Genomic DNA, 19,794 nt, shown 5'->3' on the forward strand with positions numbered 1-19,794 from the left:
GATGAGTATCTCACATATGAATTATGTCATGCACGCTGTGATGCATAATTGTTGCCAATATGTGCCAAAACTGCCACTAAGAAACAATATTTTTCAAGCTTTGGGAAAGTGCACTGGAAGGGATAAACATCTCTATTGTGAGTATAAATTAAAGTGCAACCCAGCAGATGTAAATAAATAAATTAAAAAAACTATGTCCTTGTGCATGAAAATCTTAACCCTTAAAAAAAAACTAAAATTAGTATAAAGCGTCAGAAGGTAAACAAAATGATAAAATAAAATATTTGGGAAATTTAAACGTGCTCTGGATGGGAGGTGTGTTAATGGATGCAAGAATGTGTGCTCGGCGTAGATGTGTGCTCGGCGTAGATGTGAATGGCGAAGGATAATAATGAATGGCTGATAATGAAAAATATGATGTCGAGGGGGTAAACCAGTGTATGCTGTAAGGCCTCTCTGCTGAATAAGGGTTGTATGGCACAGCAACTCACCCCTTGTTATGCTGTGAGCTTAATGCTGGGTGTCATGTTAGGAAGAGCAAAGGGGAATGAATGTTTGGTGTATGTGTTCTGGCCTATAGCTACCTCCTATGAGGGGAGAATGGCTTTGGTAGGTAGGTAGGTACCACCACCCACTAGGGAGCTATGGCTTCGGTTTGTAAGTGCCACGTCCCACTGGGGGGCTATGGCTTCGGTAGGTATGTGCCACCTCCCACTAGGGGGCTTTGGCTTCGGTAGATAGGTAGGTAACATCTCCCACAAGGGGGCTATGGCTTCGGTAGATAGGTAGGTAGCACCTCCCACAAGGGGGCTATGGCTTCAGTAGATAGGTAGGTACCACCTTCGTCTAAGGTGCTATGGCTTGGGTAGGTAAGTACCACATCCCACTAGGGGGCTATGGCTCTGTGGGTAAGTACCACAACCCACTAGGGGGCTATGGCTTTGATAGCTAGGTACTACATCCCACTAGGGGGCTATGGCTTTGATAGCTAGGTACTACATCCCACTAGGGGGCTATGGCTTTGATATTTAGGTACCACATCCCACTAGGGGGCTATGGCTTTGATAGGTAGGTACCACATCCCACTAGGGGGCTATGGCTTTGATAGGTAGGTACCACATCCCACTAGGGGGCTATGGCTTTGATAGGTAGGTACCACATCCCACTAGGGGGCTATGGCTTTGATAGGAAGGTACCACATCCCACTAGGGGGCTATAGCTTCGATAGGTAGGTACCACATCCCACTAGGGGGCTATGGCTTTGGTCGGTCGGGCGTTAGGTGTGAAAATAAGGCCTTCTTTAACTTGTGTTCTGTATTCGAGTAACTAATTTATAGATATTTCAAACTAAAACTACAGTAGACCCCGTTTGTGCTCCCCAAACAGTATAAGACATCATCAAATAATTTTCCGCGGCCAAATATGCATTAAAAAAAAAAAATTGCAGTGTTCATGCATATATAGACTTACGTCTCGAAGATGCTTGTCAGCCATTGGTTGATGTCATAAAAATGCCGGTATGCTATTGCTTTGCATCACAGCGTCATGAAAATGCCATTACTCTTTATGCTGAACTAGCTCCCACAATGCCTTTCACTTCATTCGGTTCGCAATCTCTTGTGCTTCATTGAGACTTAGAGATCTGGCAATACAATGCAGTATTCCTTGTTGTGCATCTATTCGCCATGGGTCTCAAGGCTTGCAGTAAAGCTAAAAGGAGAAGCAAAACATGATAACCATTGAAAAGAAGCTTGCGAATTATCAAGAAATACCAAGAATGTGCACAAAACGATACCCATGCTTAGTTGCATAGTCATAACTCATCAATGATTGGACACTTATTAAGAACATGGAGGCAATTAAAGGAACAAAAGAAAATACAATCCATTTTAACTTCAGTTTGAACTTTAAGGTGTCTCCGTCACGATCTACTCCCTCCTTCAGCATCCACAAGCTACTCCACTCGACCAGCTTGTCATTTCACAAAAGAGGTTGAAAAAAATCCCTTTTTCCTTTACAAGTACATTTCTCTATAATATGATTTAATTACATCACACATTAGTAGTATTTACTATATACTAGTTTGTGGTTTTAACACAATAGTGTGTAATATTTAGTGGCTCATTGTGGCACAAAAAAAAACCTTTCAGCCAGTAAAAAAATAAAAAAATAAAATATTGATTTGAATACTTGGCAATCATACGTGAACGATCATACAAATGTGATTTTTCCCCCCAATTTTTTTAAAAAATACATAAAAAAAAAAAAAAAAGTCTTGGATCGAGAAACGTTAATTTTTTCACCGTCAAATCCCCACTCAGGTTAGCGCCATGTTTGTCCAGCATGTGCCGTGGATCACTGGCCCTGGGTACTAGACAACACAGTGCCATCTAGTGGTCGAATATTACACATTGAGGCTTTCGCTGGGGTATCGGGGATTCTGAACACATCAGCTATTTACCGTATGTTCATCTCCCCGCTTCACAACAATTTCACTTTGCGATACCCACCTCAGAACAGAGAACATCGTATAGCGGGCGGTGGAGGGGAATCCACTGTATAACAAATCAAATATACAAAATATTTTAACAGTATTTACGGAAATCAAAACTTCAATTTAGATATCTGTAATTTACAGACAGGATTCTGCAATAGAATTTCCGCTTTTTGCATTGCAGGGCCTTATTAAATGAATGCGTGACGTCATCTGTTGGGAGCGTAAGCTTTTAATTAACCGTCAACTTTTTAATGCAACTATGATTATTTTTCTCATATTTGGTAATTCAATTTCATCAAATTCAGATTTTACAGGTTTTATTGCCTTGTCTGGAAGAAAAAAAAGACAAAGTGACGTCACACACCCATTGTCTCCCAAACGCACGTACTCTTCACGTGCCGTTTGAAACTCGGGTATTCTCTGTCATTTGATGATTATAACATTTTATTCGAATATATTCGCCTGGATATATATGTTATAGACATTAAACATCCTAATAGACGATTTAAATGGTTTGTCAATTTAAAAATGACTGCTTAAGCTAGGTTACGTCCGCCCTTCCATCGCGAGTTCCACGAATACCGCGATGTCCGTGAACGTCGCTCATCACGGCAGCAGGTTCACAGAAAGGGAAGAGAATTAACATTTTCAGCTCGTTTCCTAATACGAAAAACATTTTTTTTAAATATCGAGGGCTTGATTTTTGTATGCATTGCAGAGTATTTATCAAAATGCTCCAATCTGTCGCTCGTAGCTCGTGTGTGCGTCTGATCCAAAGCCACAAATCGACGTGGTATTTCGTATTTCTGGTGCTAGGTTACATCCTTTATTTGATCTTCGGGGCCGTGGTCTTTTCTTTGGTCGAATTGCCTTACGAAGCCGCCCTGCGCCGAGATCTGACGGCCACCAAGATGCAATTTCTGCAGGACAATGCATGCATCTCCGAGGAGAGTCTGGAGCGCTTTCTGAGAGAAGCGCTCGACGCCAGCAATTACGGTGTTTCCATCCTCAACAATACCGACAACAACTGGAACTGGGACTTTACCTCTGCTCTCTTTTTTGCTAGCACCGTGCTCTCCACCACAGGTGAGCTATAAATGCTTTCCACTTGTAATTTGATGCAACTACCATATGGCAGGTAATCTTTTCCAAACACAAAACTAACAAAAAAAAATCCTCTTGTCGTGTTTTGGCACAACCAAAGAAGCTGATCCCATAAATGTAGATCCAAAATAAGATTCAAATATGATTTACAAATTTACAGAAAAGGAATTAGTACTGGCTCGTGTGCAAAAACAGAAAACGAAATTTACTAAGATCCTCTGAATTCAGATACATCAAAAGCTACTCTTACATGGGCTTTACACCCCTGCTACATAATGCTTCAACCTCAACCAGCCCAACAGAACTAAACATGAAAATAAGACAATGAGGTTGTGTTTGAATACCAACTAGATCAAACTGAACAAACACGGAAAAAAATATAGCAAACATTTGTGGCTGTAACAAATGTATAATGTAACACCAACCAGCACTAACAGAACAAAACATGTAAGTGAGATATTGCAGGATAAGTTGGAGCACCAACTGGCTCTAATTCGAGGATCAGCAACTGCAAATGTTGAAGGGGGATGGTTGGTTAGTTGGTTGGATCCCTTAACTACTGGGGTCATAGGGGCACCATTTCCTGTGGTGTGTCTTGGGCAAGTACAGCCAGATTGTTTGCGCCCATCCCTCTCCAAGCCAACATGTTTCCAACCGGTCTTGAACCGGGGACCTTTCATGTTTTAGGCAAATGTGCTAACTGATATGAGAAAAAAAAAACTAAACACAAGAGCCCTTTTTTAAAAATAAAATACTAAATGATAGTTTAATATTTATTCCAAAATTTTACAACCTTGAAAAACATTAAGAATGTTTGATTTATGTATTGTATGTTCTCGTGCAGGAAGAAAATTTTAATATTTCCTTCCTTCTCCTTTCCCCATTTCCAACCATTTTCAAAAATCTCCAAGGAGTCACTAGGGTGGCGCTAAAGAGCTGCATTCAGCTTTAGAGCAGCAGGTTGTTGATGCCCAGTCTAACTGAACAAAACACGCAAAAAGAGGACACAGAACATATTCCAGCAAGAATTGAACATGCCTGAAATGGACGAGACCAGACTTAGCACAAAAAACGACCAAAAGACTTATGTTAATTGGTTTACTGTTAAATATTGTGTACACAAGGGTCAGTTTATTTATTTTGCATATTCAAGAGCACTGACACAACGTAAAGCTGCAAAGCTAATTTTTAAATGTGCTCAATTATTAATAATAATACTGTAGATTCTTCACAATAAACTTGCCAACCTTCATTTCATGGAGAGCAAAACATCGGTTTACTCAGGTAAATGCTATTTGTTTAAGTAAACCCTTAAGACAAATGTTTTTATCCTTTGGGCAAGAACATTTCTGCATAAGTTATCAAATGGTCTACCTGGAAGAACTTTAGTCTGACAACACGGCAGTGGTGGTTATCTAGGGAGGTTACAACGTACGGACTGTACAGTTGATTGTTTGTGTGTTAAGCCTTTGACTGCACCGTTTTGCTGTTGGCAAACCACACCCAGAGAGAAGAGGCTGTCCATTCTATGTGTTACATAACAAGTACCACAGTGCAGGTTATGATGGTAAACATTGAGAAGATCCGGATTTGTGTTAGGTACTAATACAGTCATTAATCAGGTGTAGCATAATTATTTGTTCAGAATATTTATAGTTCAAACGTGCCACAGTTTAATTTGGACATGTTCACATTTTTCTTGTTTGCTTAAGGTCACAATGTGTAATAATCCACCAGAGGAAGTTGGTATATTTTAGAATGGAGCTGAAGTGTGTACAGACAAATACATACTACAGACCCAGAGGATACCACTTTACAAAATTTGAAAGCCTACTCCCATATTTTCTTGCTCACTTGCGAGAGACTTAACAGGAAAGTGGATGTTAATCTCTGCGGGCGACAACATAAAACAAAGCAAGCTGGATACTCCCAGAGCCGCTGAAAAGAGCAAATAGCTGGATTTGGTCAGATCTGGAGTTACTAAACTGGGTTGAAAGTTTGAGGCAAAATCGCTGCACCTGATATAGATAAAAACGGTTGGATTCTGCCATTTTTAACATTCCATATTTATTCGTGCATAAGAATATATTTTTTTTAACTAAATAAAGAACTCAAAGTTTGGCGTGCCTTTTAAACACAAGCTTTTACGGTAGTACAGTATATTACTGTATTTGCACAATAATTGATCATTTGAAAATATCGCTGACCACAATCACAAAACATGAAATGCAACCACATCTCTCAACCAACAAGACACAACTGGTCTATTTTTAGTAACAATAGACAAAGAGCTTTTGTGGAAAATCTCTAAAAATTACAGTAAATCTCCGTGCCTATTTTTTTCTTAACTCACACTGAAATAATATGCGAGTTAAACATTGCCGTTTTAAGCAATTACCAATTTCTGGAGTCATTAACTTTTATCTTAGTTTTCTTCATATTTTTAGTGATATATTGGTACCTGTTAGATGGCAACTAAGGCAGCGAAGATGAAGCTTTTTGCATATGGCGCCTCTTTAAAGCTCAAAGTTGCTGATCACGCGGAAATTCCCGAAATCGAACAGCTATCTGAATGTTCACCGTACCAGGAACAAATGTTAGTGAATAGAGAAAAGAAAGTTTTATGAACGATATAAATCAAACCAAAAAGCATGACAAGGGAAACAACTCTTTGGTGTATATCTAAATGATCTTTATTGTAATTATACAATACAGTAGTACTGTGCAACAAAATCCTTTCAGTGCAAGGAGTGTTGTAGATGGCGGCCGGCTAGATGCACGCTTGCTTTGGGGATCGTTGGAATGAGCCAGGTCTCCGTGATGATTAAAATACAAGAATCATGTATATAGCGGTTTCCCATGAGTTGTAGCTCCTGGTCATCTGTTTCATGGGTAATAGATCTGGCATTGTGGAGGTACAGTCTTGGTGGAATTGGCTTGCTAAGATTGTTACATAGCCGCTTTATCTTTTTCTCCCGCCCCCGTCTCTTCCCGGACCCGATAGCAATCAGAAGAGCAGCTGGTGGTGTCTCCAAATCTCCGGTGATGTTGTATCAATGCCAGTAACTGATCTCCACAAGCTGCTGTCGGGTGTAGTGGCATAACCCTGATGTACTCGTGGTATTTCTCCCAAGACAAACATATAGTAGCCACACAACAAAAGCACTGTGTCTGTGCGCACCGCCATACTGGATTATCTGATTATAAATCGGACTTTTGAGGGCAATAAATAAATGTTGTAAATTTTTATTCTGATATTGTGTTTTAGAGTATTCAACTTTTGGTAATAATTCATTTTGCAATGTCAGAAAATTATCAAACAATGTCAAACCATGTGAAGGGAATACTGTGTTTTAAGTCAATCACATAGACTGACTGATTCTGCTGGAAAGTGAGGTTGGGGAGGGGGGTGTCTGCATCTACGCATTAAAGGTTGCCGTGGCAATCCCACCACAAGGGGTCCACCCCTCCGAGGAGACCGGAACCCAGAGCTGGTACACGACTTATCTTGCAAGGGCAGTCTGTATTACGCCAGCAAAAAGGCAAGAGGGCATATCCTAACAAAAAAAAACTGGAACAAACCCTGGCCTGTCCTGGCCAAGTCTCAGCTCAACAAGCAGCCACAGAACCGTGCCAAGTCAGCAGCCAATCTCTATCAAGGTAAATACCAAACCGGTGGGACAAAGCCAGCGACCTCAGAGAAGCCTCAAGCCACCAGCAGTCAACCACTGCTTCACCCTGCATCCTGTAGTCCTCGTCCCAACTGGATCTCAAGCCAACTAGGATTCCTCACGCTCTACAGTCGAGGACATAAAGACTGGGCTGTCAACTTCATCAAAGCAGAACTTCGCAGAACATCTCGTTGTTGCTAGGTATTGGTGTGACGTTTAAGGGGGAATTCTATCAAAATACAATAATGCAATCATCAAGCCAACGTTGCTGTCTATCCAAATGGTGCCAGTTTAAGTCCTCAACTTTAGTTGTCTTTGTTTTATTTTCTTATAATTGTTTTGTATTCAATTCAGGCTTCAGTAGATGATTAGTAAACGCAAAGTCCATAAATCCAATAGAGTGTGTGTGTTTTGATTAATGTTCATTGAACTATCAAAATGGTAAACATAATTCACCCATTAGAATAACTGAACAAGGTTAGTAATCAGTTTTCCTGACATAATGATCTAAAACCGTATGTGGTGTTCCCAAAAGGCGAGGCCAGTTTTGAAAAGAATAAACTCGGCTCTTTAATTCAATTGGTCAATAAATTGTTTGTTGGAATAATTTATTTGCCACTCATATTCGCTACAGTGTTCATGAGTTTTATCATGGCCTAAGAAATTCAAGATTTGTCACCAGTGATGGGTCATTGTGATTTTCTAGGATATGTAATTTCTACCTGGCATGAAAATTCATAGACTTTCTCAGTATCTCTAAATACAAGTACATGATGAATTACTCCTACGTTTGAGGTGAGATAAAAGAGAAACAAAATTTTATGCTGATTTCTATGATAAATCAGGGGTGCGCGTTATACACAAGTGTGCATTATTCACAAATATATATATATATATATATATATATATATATATATATATATATATATATATACATATTTTCTTTTGTCAACAGGTTATGGGCACACAGCGCCACTCTCCAAGGGCGGCAAGACCTTCTGCATCATCTACTCTGCCTTTGGTATCCCGTTTACTCTCCTTTTCCTCACCGCCGTGGTGCAAAGGGTCATGGTATACAGCACAAGGAAGCCCATTTCTTTCATCCACGAGTGCTGGGGCCTCCCCAAACCTCGGGTGGCCATCATCCACTCTTGTCTCCTAGCCTTGCTGGCCATCTCGTGCTTCTTCCTCATCCCCGCTGCCATCTTCTCAGCCGTAGAGGACAACTGGAACTTCCTGGAGTCCTTCTACTTCTGCTTCATCTCGCTCAGCACCATTGGCCTGGGAGATTATGTGCCCGGGGAAGGGGCTAACCAGAAGTTCAGGGAGCTCTACAAACTGGGAATCACTTGTGAGTAATGAGATAAAGATATAGGACAAGGTCCAGTTTATCCTTATCAATTTTGGAGTTGTGGTTGGTTACACACCCACTGGTCACTTGATTAGGTATTCTTGCACATTTTGACAAACAACCTCGTCTCTGTAAACAAAACAAGTTTGATAAGGCTCTAGTGTTTGATCTTATTGCCTTAACTTAATCTCCGTCTAAACTCACACTGCAGTATGCTGTGAGAACGAGGTCATTATATTATCACATACTTCCTGTTACAAGAAGAAGGATGTTACTTAGTGTTTACTGGAACAACTCTCTCTTGCTTTGAGCAACATTTTGAATATAGTTCATCGGTTTATACGTATAATGTAGAACACGGGTCACCATTGATGGGCCATTTTTAGTAAATGTAATTTTTACCTGGCATTAAAAATCAGTCTTGCTAAATGTCTTTAAATACATGATAAATTATTCAGTGGCCTTATATATAAGGAGATGTTTTCGTGGTTGACTGAGCCTTTTTAACCGCACTTCTAAGAATTACTAAAATAGTAATAACGTGTTGTTTCTGAAATACACACCAAACTGGTTGCCCTTCTAGCTAATAAGAAACAAAAAGAGGCTTTCAGCTTTAACATTTTATTTATGTCAGCCGGATTGAAACCAGAAAAAAATGATCCGTGATATAGCACTAAATGATGTATAATGAAATATGTATTATCTCACTAATAGCACAACTTCCTAAATCATCTATAAGTTTTAAGAAGAAAATTAAATTTCAAGAGAAAATTTGACAAAGTCGAGTTCATGAGAAATGCCAATTTTTCTTTATCTACAATATGATTGGTTGACTGATTTTGGCACTTATTTAGATTGTGCAACTTTCTGCTGGACAAAATTTGGCCAAAAAGTGAATTAGGCACTTATGTTATTAGTGTGCAATATACAGAATAGAGGCCACTAATGACACTAATATTCGGACTTTTTTAAATTTATAGTTAGGAGCGTAACCCTTTCCCCTCTCAAATTACAAGCCTAGTTGTGCTATCTTTCTGCAAATGTTAAGTAGCATTGCACATTAATCCCGTTTAATTGCTTCTCTTAAATCAACCCAGAAGAAAGGAAAGAAAAGAAAGCATCAAGTATGTGTCAGAGTGTGTCCGTGCGTCATTCGGACATTCAGCTTGCAAAATGCGCAATGCACGCCGTGCCAATTTATGTCGGGTGTGACGTCAGTGCTGTGTATTTATAGAGTGGACTTCACAGACTGGAATATAACAGACTTTAAATATTTAAACCTATATACCCAGGGCTGTATCATACAATTAAGAATATTGTGATACAGTTAGTGTAATATTTACACCTGAGATATTTGAGTTTTCACCATAAGCAAAAATATCAAAACAATAAAAGACTTCCTATATTCCTGTCAAGTTGTAATACATGCAGAACATAAAATATTTGTTTTATTTAATGCATTCAGGAGAATAAAGATATTTATCATAGTGTTCCAATTTTCTGAGACAGTCTTGTATATCTTTTTTAATTTAATACATTAGCAGTTTGTAGTAGTTTGATATTAGTTTTTTCCCTCACCAGGACATTTTAAAACACTAATAATCACTCTAAAATAATAATTAGAATTTGCCTCAAAACAAAACACAAGGGTAACAACGGCCCAAGGGCCGCATACTGCGCGTCAGGCATTCAAATGTGGCCCGCCAAACTAAAATGACAAAATCATAATGCTAACATACAACTGAATATGTTATTTTCTTTGTCTTTTTTATCCTTAGAATCCCAGAAACACTATTTATCATCGCGCACATGGCAAAAAAATAACTAGATGGCTACACTTCCCGTAATTTTTTAACCATGCATTTATTTTATTTATAGAGATAAACAGGGAGGTTCGGGTTCGCGCCCCGGCCGAGTCATTCCTAAGACTTAAAAAGTGGTCGGCGGCGCCCTCTCTTGGCTGCGGCTGCATCGGGTCAGATGCAATCGACATTTCGTTCTGTGTACATTGTTACACAGAATGACAATACAAGGAAATTATTATTATTATTATATTATATTATTATCACATTTTATACAAAAACTTCTGCACTTGCCCAATTGCACTTTTAGTTTTTTTCAATGTAAATGTAACGCTTACAAAAAGAAAGTTATTATATTACTATCCTCTAATTCTAAAAACCAATTGGATGAAATTGTCCATTTATAAATAAAAAAATGAAATGTAACATGTGCATGTAAATGCAAACAAGAAGATTGGATAGGCCATGTGATTTTTTTCTTCATGTGTTGCTGCGGTATCAGATTCAAAATTCGACATACAGTACCTGTATACGAAAAATTAAATATATCAGTCTTGTTGTTCTCCTGGCCCGGCCCCTACATACGGGTATGGTATGGAAACACTGCCCTCTAGTGTCTAAATATAGAAATATCTGCTTCCGATATGAATTTTTCATCGCTTCTGCTTCAAGTTAAAATTGTTTCCCTGTTTTCTGCTTTTAGTTTACTTGATCTTCGGCCTGATCGTCATGTTGGTGGTCCTGGAGACTTTTTGCGAGCTGCAGCAATTGAAAACTCTGAGGAAAATGTTCTACCTGAAAAAGGAGAAGACACAGGACCGCTTGGCCATCCTGGAGCACGACCAGATGTCCTTCACCTCAGACGGGATAAGGGGCGAGGACAAGACCCACATGTTTGTTAGTGTCTCCAGCCTGTCTTCTCGGAGCGACGAATTCATGATCCAGTAGCGGTGGGATGAGAGGATCTAAGGAGAACGGAAATAAAAAAAGTATTACCGTATTTTCCGCACTATATGGGGGAAAAGATTATAAGGCGGACCCACACAAAACCAGTCTTTTGTCATATATTTTTCATACATAAGGCACACTGGACTATAAGGCACATGCACATGATACTATGTTTATTCGTGTATCATCAATTGTGCTTTGTATATACTTACGGCATATAGTCGTGCTATTATTAATCACTGGTTAAAATTATGAAGCATTGTTTGCAAGGGAAATCAAATTCAGATCAAGGCAGTGAGAGCGCCTACACCTTACCACTAGACCACCAGTGGTAGGGATGACATATGAAAAGGCATCAGAGCTTTTTTTCATAATCACACAATTTTTACTCACTGTGATAGGTCAAACAGTCCGTTTCTTTATGTGTGCATCAATAACGTTGTGGTTTAATACGTATGTCAAAGAGCTTGTATAGTAATTTGTTGAAATCATTTCTGTTTCTGTCTTTTCTTTTTTTGACGCACAAGTGAATAAGAGGAGAGTCAGTCTAACCTATCAGAATGCACTGTGCAAATCAGTGTTTCTTGTGCACTGAGTAAAACAAACGTGATGATGAGATAAGCTCCAATGCGTCTATGTATGTCATCTTTACCACCGTTGGTCTAGTGGAAAGTGTTTGCGCCCTCACCGCCCCAACCCGGGTTTGAATCTCGTTGCATACAATGTATTGCGATTTGCCCCAGTGATGATATTGGATTAATCAATCGTTGCGCAAACATGAAAGTATACCGTAAAACCTTGTATAATAACGCACAGGTATGAAGTATGCAGCTTTGTGCCCACAATATTTTGCCTAACACAAGGCGCACCGGGCTTGAATGCTCACTTTTAAATTTCTGGCCATCTTAGGTGCGGAAAATACGGTACTGGAGGGGACTTTATTTCAAGGGTAAAAATGCTCCTCTGCTTCTATGTCCTGCTTTGTTTACCATGGTAATGATAACTAAACAAATACTTCAAGAAACTGACACCTCACTTTTCTAAATGTAAGTCTTTCAACAGTGGTAATGTTTCCAGTTTTTCCTGTGTCATTCAGGTTCTATGTGTTATAAGTATATTAATGATTTCTTTTTATGTCAAATGCGTGTGTTTGGACACACTTTAATTTATTGCCTTGTTTTATTTGTTTAATGCTTGCACAATTGAGTAAAAAGGAATGTGAGGTTCGCCTTTAAGTGGAAATTTGCACATGTACAGGAACTAGCCAATATGACGGATGCAGTTAGTAAGTTAGCAGCTTTGGCGTTAGCTTGTAAATGTTGTCAAGAGGTAAAAAAAAAACCCCACATACAATGCAAAACCAAATCATTTTCTTTAAGACAAAAAAGTCTTTGAAGGGTGTTTTAAAAGGATTTCTAAATGGAAGTAAACAGGTCTGTTGAACTCTTAGCAACTGGTTAGCATGCTATGGTGTTGATGACACAGGTAAGCTAGCAAGATTTTGAAGTTGGTGTGAGCAACACCTTTTGGATACAATTTTGGAACTTTCACTATTATAGAAATGTTTTATATTTGTTCCGTGGTAGATGGAAGATATACCTTGAAATTGATTGCTGTAAATCATTTGATGGGTCACTAAATGCATTTGTAAGCAGGGTTAAACAGGGAATCAATTTGCTAAAGCTGGCAATGTGATATTTTTCTTATATTTCTTAAAAAAATTAGTTATGTCCTTAATGTGTCACCAATGTATGCCATTAGACATTTTCATTGTAAAGAAAAATCTGCAAGCTGTTAGACATTTGTGTGGCTCAAATAAAATAAAGTGCTGTTTTTTTAAGTGACAATGTGTAATGATGTACCACAAGAGGTAGCTGTAGCTTAGAATGGAGCTGAAGAAAATGGACAGAGTCCCAAAGGACACTTCTTTGGAAAATTTGAAAGCCTAATTCCATTTTTCCCCCTGGGTGATAAGTTTATAATTCAGTAGACACTATATATAGAGAGGAGACATTAACTAATTTTGAATTTGCAAGGAAAACAGAATAGAATGACTGTACAAAAAAAACCCTGACAATGCCAAATTGTTCTAAAAGCCCCCCTGTTTTTTATTAAATCTCTTGGGTTACAAAAAGCAGATCCGCCCAAAAGGGTATAGAATTCAAAAGACAGCAACAATATTGGCTGATAGTGATAATGATGTAGGTGTGGTACCTTATGTTATTTTGATTTATTTAAAGACAAGGATTAACAACAACTCTAAAATTCAAGACACATTGAAATTGGAAATTAATTTATTACTATTATTAGTTTCCCTAGTAATAGTAATAAATGTTGGAATAGCTGTACCTTTAAGGGACTCACAAAGAGTATGATGGGAGCGAGAGTCCGAGAGAAAGAAGAAAAACTGCAGATGCAACCGAACCAGGTGTTTAATAAAAGGTTCCCCTTTAAAAGTGAGTCATTTAAAAGGGGCAACATAAACTGCATAAAAGTCAAAATAATGAACAGAAATGAGGTATAACAGGCAAAATATGGCATCCTATTGCAATCTCCTTTGCAAATATAAAAAAGAAATACCCCTATCAGTGGGCAAATAATTCAGGACAAGAAAGCTTTTGTGAATCTTTGGAGGTGACAACAGAAAATCGAGCGAGTTGGATATACCCGGAGCAGTTGAAAAGAGTAAATAGCTGAAGTTGGTAACTGTAGCAGCTAAAACGGAAAAAGACTGAAGCGCAGACCAACAGAAGTTGGTCAAGCGCCAGGAATCTGAATCACGAAACTCTAGCAACAAAAGTGGCTAGAGAAGAAAACAGTTGATAAAATGACAACAATGACAAACACCAGGTGCCTGAATCACAGGATTTAGCAATATTCCCTTGCATGATCAGCTGTGGAAGCAAAGTGACACTAAAGGATGAAGAAACATTTATACAGTGCAGCTAACAATATCTATAGCCACTGGTGGCAAGCTTTAGCCTAGAGCCGAGTGGCTAATGTGAGGGGCTAGATAAGTAAACGGTGGAAAAAAGTGGAAGATGAGTGAATCCCGGAAATCGTTGACCATCACATGCAGGGTCTAGCAGGGGGAGTTATTTGCCCATCAGTGCTATCAGATTTAATTTCCCCCTATGTTCCGGTCTGGAGCCTTCGCTCTAAAAATGCTGGTCTAAAAGTGATCCCAAGAGCCAAGAAGAGATTCACAGGTTTGAGAGCGTTCTCCATCTGGGCCCCGGTGCTGTGGAATGACCACTGAGATTTGATCTGTAACCTCAGTAAACACACTTCTATTCAATAGCTTATGAATGACCTATATTACACGTTAACAATATCTGTGTATTATTTGTTATTGCAACATCTGTGGCAGCCTGGTCATCTTGGAAGGGGGATTACCTCATGTACGATCCCTTCTCAAGGTTTCTTCATTTACCTCTTGTTGAGGTTTTGAGTTTTGAGTGTCATAATAGTCGGTAGTTTACAATAATATGTGGTCTGTGCAGTCCTTTGAGACTCCTTGTGATAAAGGGCTATACAAATAAACTAAAAACACTACCCGGACAAGCTACCTTGGTAAAATGGTCATTTGGGCTTCCGTAAAGTAGATGGCTGCCAAACACATACATTGTTTTTCAAAGGAGGACTTAAGTTGTATGATATAAATTTCATGCTTTTCGATTATGAATGCAATTCATTGTTCCATTTTATTTAACAAAGCATTTTCACACCACCAGGGGTAGCTATATAATTATCAGAGGCTTTAAAAACTATAGTTATAAGAGTCAGTCGAAAAGCAATGACGGCACTCAGCTGAAGGCTTTTAGGAACACTTTGAAAATGAGGACGGTACTTGAATACATTATTGTGATTAGTCATCTCTTGAAAACACATTTTCTGTTTGTTTATCGGCCTCTTTAGTTTTATCCTGGGCAAAGGGGGATTATGGTAATGGACTAACATTTTTCATAAAGTGACGGTTGTAAAATCATTATATGTCCAGGTGGACTAATTTAAACCCTTTTTTCAGCAAACACATTAAGTCCCAGAAACCAAATTTGTATCGTCACAATCATGACCCAAATCCTTCACATTTGAAGGATATTTTATCTAAAATGGGTGTCAAACTCTTTTCGAGGGCCAGATAGCAGAAAAAAAAAAAACTTGCAGGGCGGACTGGTAGATTTAACAGGAAGAGAGAAAGAGTGGGAGGGAAATGAGAAAGAGAAAAAAGGAGAGTGAGGAAGAAAGAGAAAGAGAGAAAGAGAAAGGGAAAAAATGGAGAGAGAGAAAAAAAATTGAAGGAAGAAGAAAGAGAAAAAAAGGTAAAAGAACAAAGAAGGAGAAGAAAAAGAGAGTGAGTGAGAGAAAGAGAGTAAGATAAAAAGATAAAGTAAGAAAGAGAGAAAAGGGAAAGAGGAAGAGGAGGGATACAGATGAAAATGAGAGGCAGAAATTGAGAGAGAACAAGAGCGAGAAATGAGAAAAATAACAAATAAGAGAAACAAAGAGAGCGAAAGAAATACAGTGAAAAAAAAGAAGAAAAAGAGAGAGATAAAGAGAAACAGAGAGAGAAAAGAGAAAGAGAGAGAAAGAAAAAGAAAAGGAGAGTCAGAGAAAGAAAGAGAGAAAGAAAAGAGAACAGACAAAGAAAGAAAAAAGGGGAAAACATGATAGAAAGAAAGAGAAGGAAAAGAAATGAAAATGAGAGACAGAGTGGCGACTGGCTTTGGCGATATCCAGCGGACATATTTCAAACTGCAAGCCGTTTTTCTTTTTTAAAACCTAACCACACAATTGACAGCCCTAATCTAAAACTACTGTACTCTACTTTGGGCGATTTACATGTCCCCAGATGCCAATAGACCACAACAGAAGACGCTTTACTACTTTTCACAGTTTATAATTCAAGGCTTTTTGTTTAATTTGAAGTATCTGTGGTGCAATTACCAGCTTCTCCGTGCACAGCAACTGATGTTACATGAATAACGACGAGACCCCCGGCCAAACATTTATTGCGCATCTTGAGAAAACAATTACCTGAGGGTTTGCACTAGTTGGAAATAACAGTGCAAGGTTCAAACGCAGCAGTATAAGAATAAAATGTGACGACTCACTTGCATAACACAGGCATAAGAAATGAATAATTATGTCGTGAGAAGATTGATCAAATGACGCCAGGATTATTTATTAATTGCTTTTAACAAGCCGTCTGGTTGCAGCATTTGCTCTAATATAGCTCTGTCTGTGTTTAAAATCACCTCTAGGTGGCGACAAAACCCTTAAATGGTTTTACCAAGAATAGAAAGCCCCTGTCAAAAACATGGCCTGGGGGCCAGATGTGGCCCACTACATCATATGACGTGACCCGCGGTAACTTAATGTATGATGGTTTCAAAATAGATACAGCAAAAGAATGCTTTGGCCAAAAACTATATTATCCACAGTGCCTGTTGACCACGATACACACAAAGAGATGACTCAGCACCACTTATCAGAAATGTTTTTACATTAATCCTAAACAGTAAAATTGAAATTATTCACAATATATGTATGTATGAGTTTTTAATAACTTTTAACAGATTTTTCTCAGTTTCTATATATGTGTTGTTTATTTTACCATTTAGTTTTCTTGCGTATTGACAAAACATTTTTATAGACTTAATTCATTTGGATTATAAGTTTTTTTTTTATAGTTTTATAAAGTTTGATAGTATTTAAGAAGATCAATTTTACTTTTTAGTATTATTTTTATGTATTTAAAAAAAATGTATACAGGTATACAGGTATACATATATATATATATATATATATATATATATATATATATATATATATATATAAAACCAATGTTTTTTTCTTATGCCAGATAAAAATCACATTTCCTAAAAAAAAAAAACACGTTGACCCATCACTGGTGAGCTATTTTAAGAACCAGTGTGCTGGATTTTCTGGGTTTCTTAAGTGGCTAGAAATAATATGCTGATGACATGTTCAATATCTTTCAGTACGTTTTACAAAACTGAAGCCATTTGTGAGGTTTCCTTTGAAATTTCCACAATGATTACCAATATCTTTCTTCACATGGCTTTTACTCTGAATGTCCGTAACCTCCGAACTGCAGGGGGACACTCAGAACCAGGAATGTGCCCTATAGTGTGTAACAATTCAAATCTATTAATAATCTGTCACACACTCTCAGAAGATGGAAATACAAAAGAGCCCTCAAGCTAAAATGTTCCCGGTCCTAATGTTCTCATTTATCCACTGGTGCAAACAAAAAAAAAAAAAATAGATAAAGAGAAAACATGATATAAGAGACTATGGCTAGAAGTGTCAATGCAAGTGGGGTTTATGTAACTGTACTGTAAGAGATGAATTAATCAATCGATTGATTAAATCAATTTGTTCCACATATATAGTGCCCTATATGCAGAGACAGTGGCCCAGTTCTCGGTTGGATGAGTAAATGTTAAACAAAGTGACAGGACTGTAGGGGAGGCAGAGAAAAAGGGGAAGGGGGGAGGTGGATGGTGATTGGCTGCTGCAAACATACTGTAGGCGGTTGTTTCGCCAACGCTCAAAAACCTCAAATGATGTCAGAGCATCATAATAGCTCGCATGCACTCACATTTGATTGTCAACAGCAAAAAAACAAAAAAACAACAAAAGAGATGGTATGCAATTTGTTATTAAATATAATGTCCCGCATCTTGAAAAATAAGGAATAACTAACCAAATTGATCAACCCCCCCTGTAGTCCCCGACAGACAGTTGATCAACCTCACCCCTCAAAAATATATCGAACAATTAAAATTGTACAAAAAATGTAAAAAGTATGTAGATATTATGTGACTAGCTGGCAACTAGTTCAAGGTGCCCCCTGCCCACTGCCCGAAGATGGCTCCAGCACCCCCACGAACCTAATGAGAATAAGCAGCACAGAAAATGGATGGATGTATATATCATCGAGCGAGGCCAAACATTGGAATCTCCTACCTCAAAAATTATTTTCCAGATTTTTTAAGATGAGGAACTAGTAATTGGAAGAATATTGCCATCAATTTCATACAATTTTGAGCCAAAAATGTGTATCCGTTTAAAATATACATCATTGTTTAATGAGTGATGTGAATATTAAAGTGACTGTCTGTAATGATTCCCTACCTTGTAAAATACAAAGTACTCGTGCTATTGGTACTTGGTAGCAACGATTACTTAAAAGTTAAGTGGTCATACTGGTCTGGATCGGGACAAATTTGTTCTATTTTAGCTGCACATTGGAAGAAGTCTGCCTCGTTCTGGTAGAACATTGAACTAATCACTACAACAAAAAGTTTAATATTCTCCCGAAATTCAAGTAAAAAAGATTGTCCAAAAAAAATGCCCAAGTTGGTTCAAAAATGTACCAATCATCTAAACAACATGACCCATTTCTTTGGTTATTTAGAATCAATTTTAGGGGAATTAGTTTGTTAACTTCAAAAAAGCACAATTTTGTGGACAAAACGAGCCGATCTGGCTTTTAATATAAATATTCAGATTTTAAAGCAAAATCTTTACAAATTGAGGGTGGACCCAGTGGGAAGGGAATCAGGAAACGGGGCAGGTGTTTTTTTTAAAAATAGATGGTGTATAATTATTGACAAATAAAGATTTAGAATAATGACATGCCAGTGTAGATACTGATTAGATGCATGAGGGCACTATCTAACCAATCCCCCCAGGTTGGTGACATATGAGGAGGTAAGGCTCTGCCATATCCTGACAAATAATTCTATTTATTGGGTTAAATAAATCAAATGGATAGTTATTTTTCCCAGTGACCCAAAAATAAAGTTTTCTTAACAGGTTTTCATACCTGCCATCTTGTATTTTTTCCATATTTAATAAATTTTTGATCATTTAAAATTGTTTTTTTAAAACTTGTTTTTTGTTAAAGTTATTGTGTCTCTCCCATTTCAGTTTTAATCCAGATCGTCTTAGTTACTGGTAGCAGATGACGTCATCATAGAATACTAATATTATCGCGGTACTCTACATAGTGTGTCTTGCTGTGAGTAAATAGGTGCGCGTTGTGTTTGAAAGGCTTATTGTGGCTTAATAAGGGGAATTGCAATCATTAATAAGGGGAGCAATTGGCTGAGGATGACAGGCATGGGGGTTGTTTGTGCAAAACAAACAAGAAAGTTGGGTCGAATAAATCCGTTCACACTCGGCTTGAATAAGGTTATGTCGACCCAGCGGATTTTAAATCGGATCCTACTATCATTTTGATGGATCTATCTGTAACTCGAATGCAGCTTCCTCATTATTTGATGAGAGCGTTCAAAAAGTAGAGACAAAAAAGGCTCGTGGAAGAAATACTCGTTCTTCTAATCTTATATTTTTAACTGTCAGCAAAACTAAAACGGGTACGTCTAA

General features: G+C 38.0%; 1 protein-coding gene across 2 annotated transcripts in view; it reads right to left on the reverse strand.

Annotated features, from left to right (window-relative positions):
- Window positions 1-19,794, reverse strand: part of map3k4 (mitogen-activated protein kinase kinase kinase 4) — an 83,175-nt gene that overhangs the window by 47,887 nt on the left and 15,494 nt on the right. For both annotated transcript variants that reach the window (XM_088351475.1, XM_088351474.1), the window contains exon 2: window positions 11,221-11,390. In XM_088351475.1, coding sequence (XP_088207601.1) covers window positions 11,221-11,390 — 170 coding nt within the window. The remainder of the gene's footprint in view (window positions 1-11,220; window positions 11,391-19,794) is intronic.

This window comes from Urocampus carinirostris, chromosome 13, assembly GCF_059441175.1.
Source record: "Urocampus carinirostris isolate Australia breed hairy pipefish chromosome 13, RoL_Ucar_1.0, whole genome shotgun sequence".
In the NCBI taxonomy this organism is placed as follows: Eukaryota; Metazoa; Chordata; class Actinopteri; order Syngnathiformes; family Syngnathidae; genus Urocampus; species Urocampus carinirostris.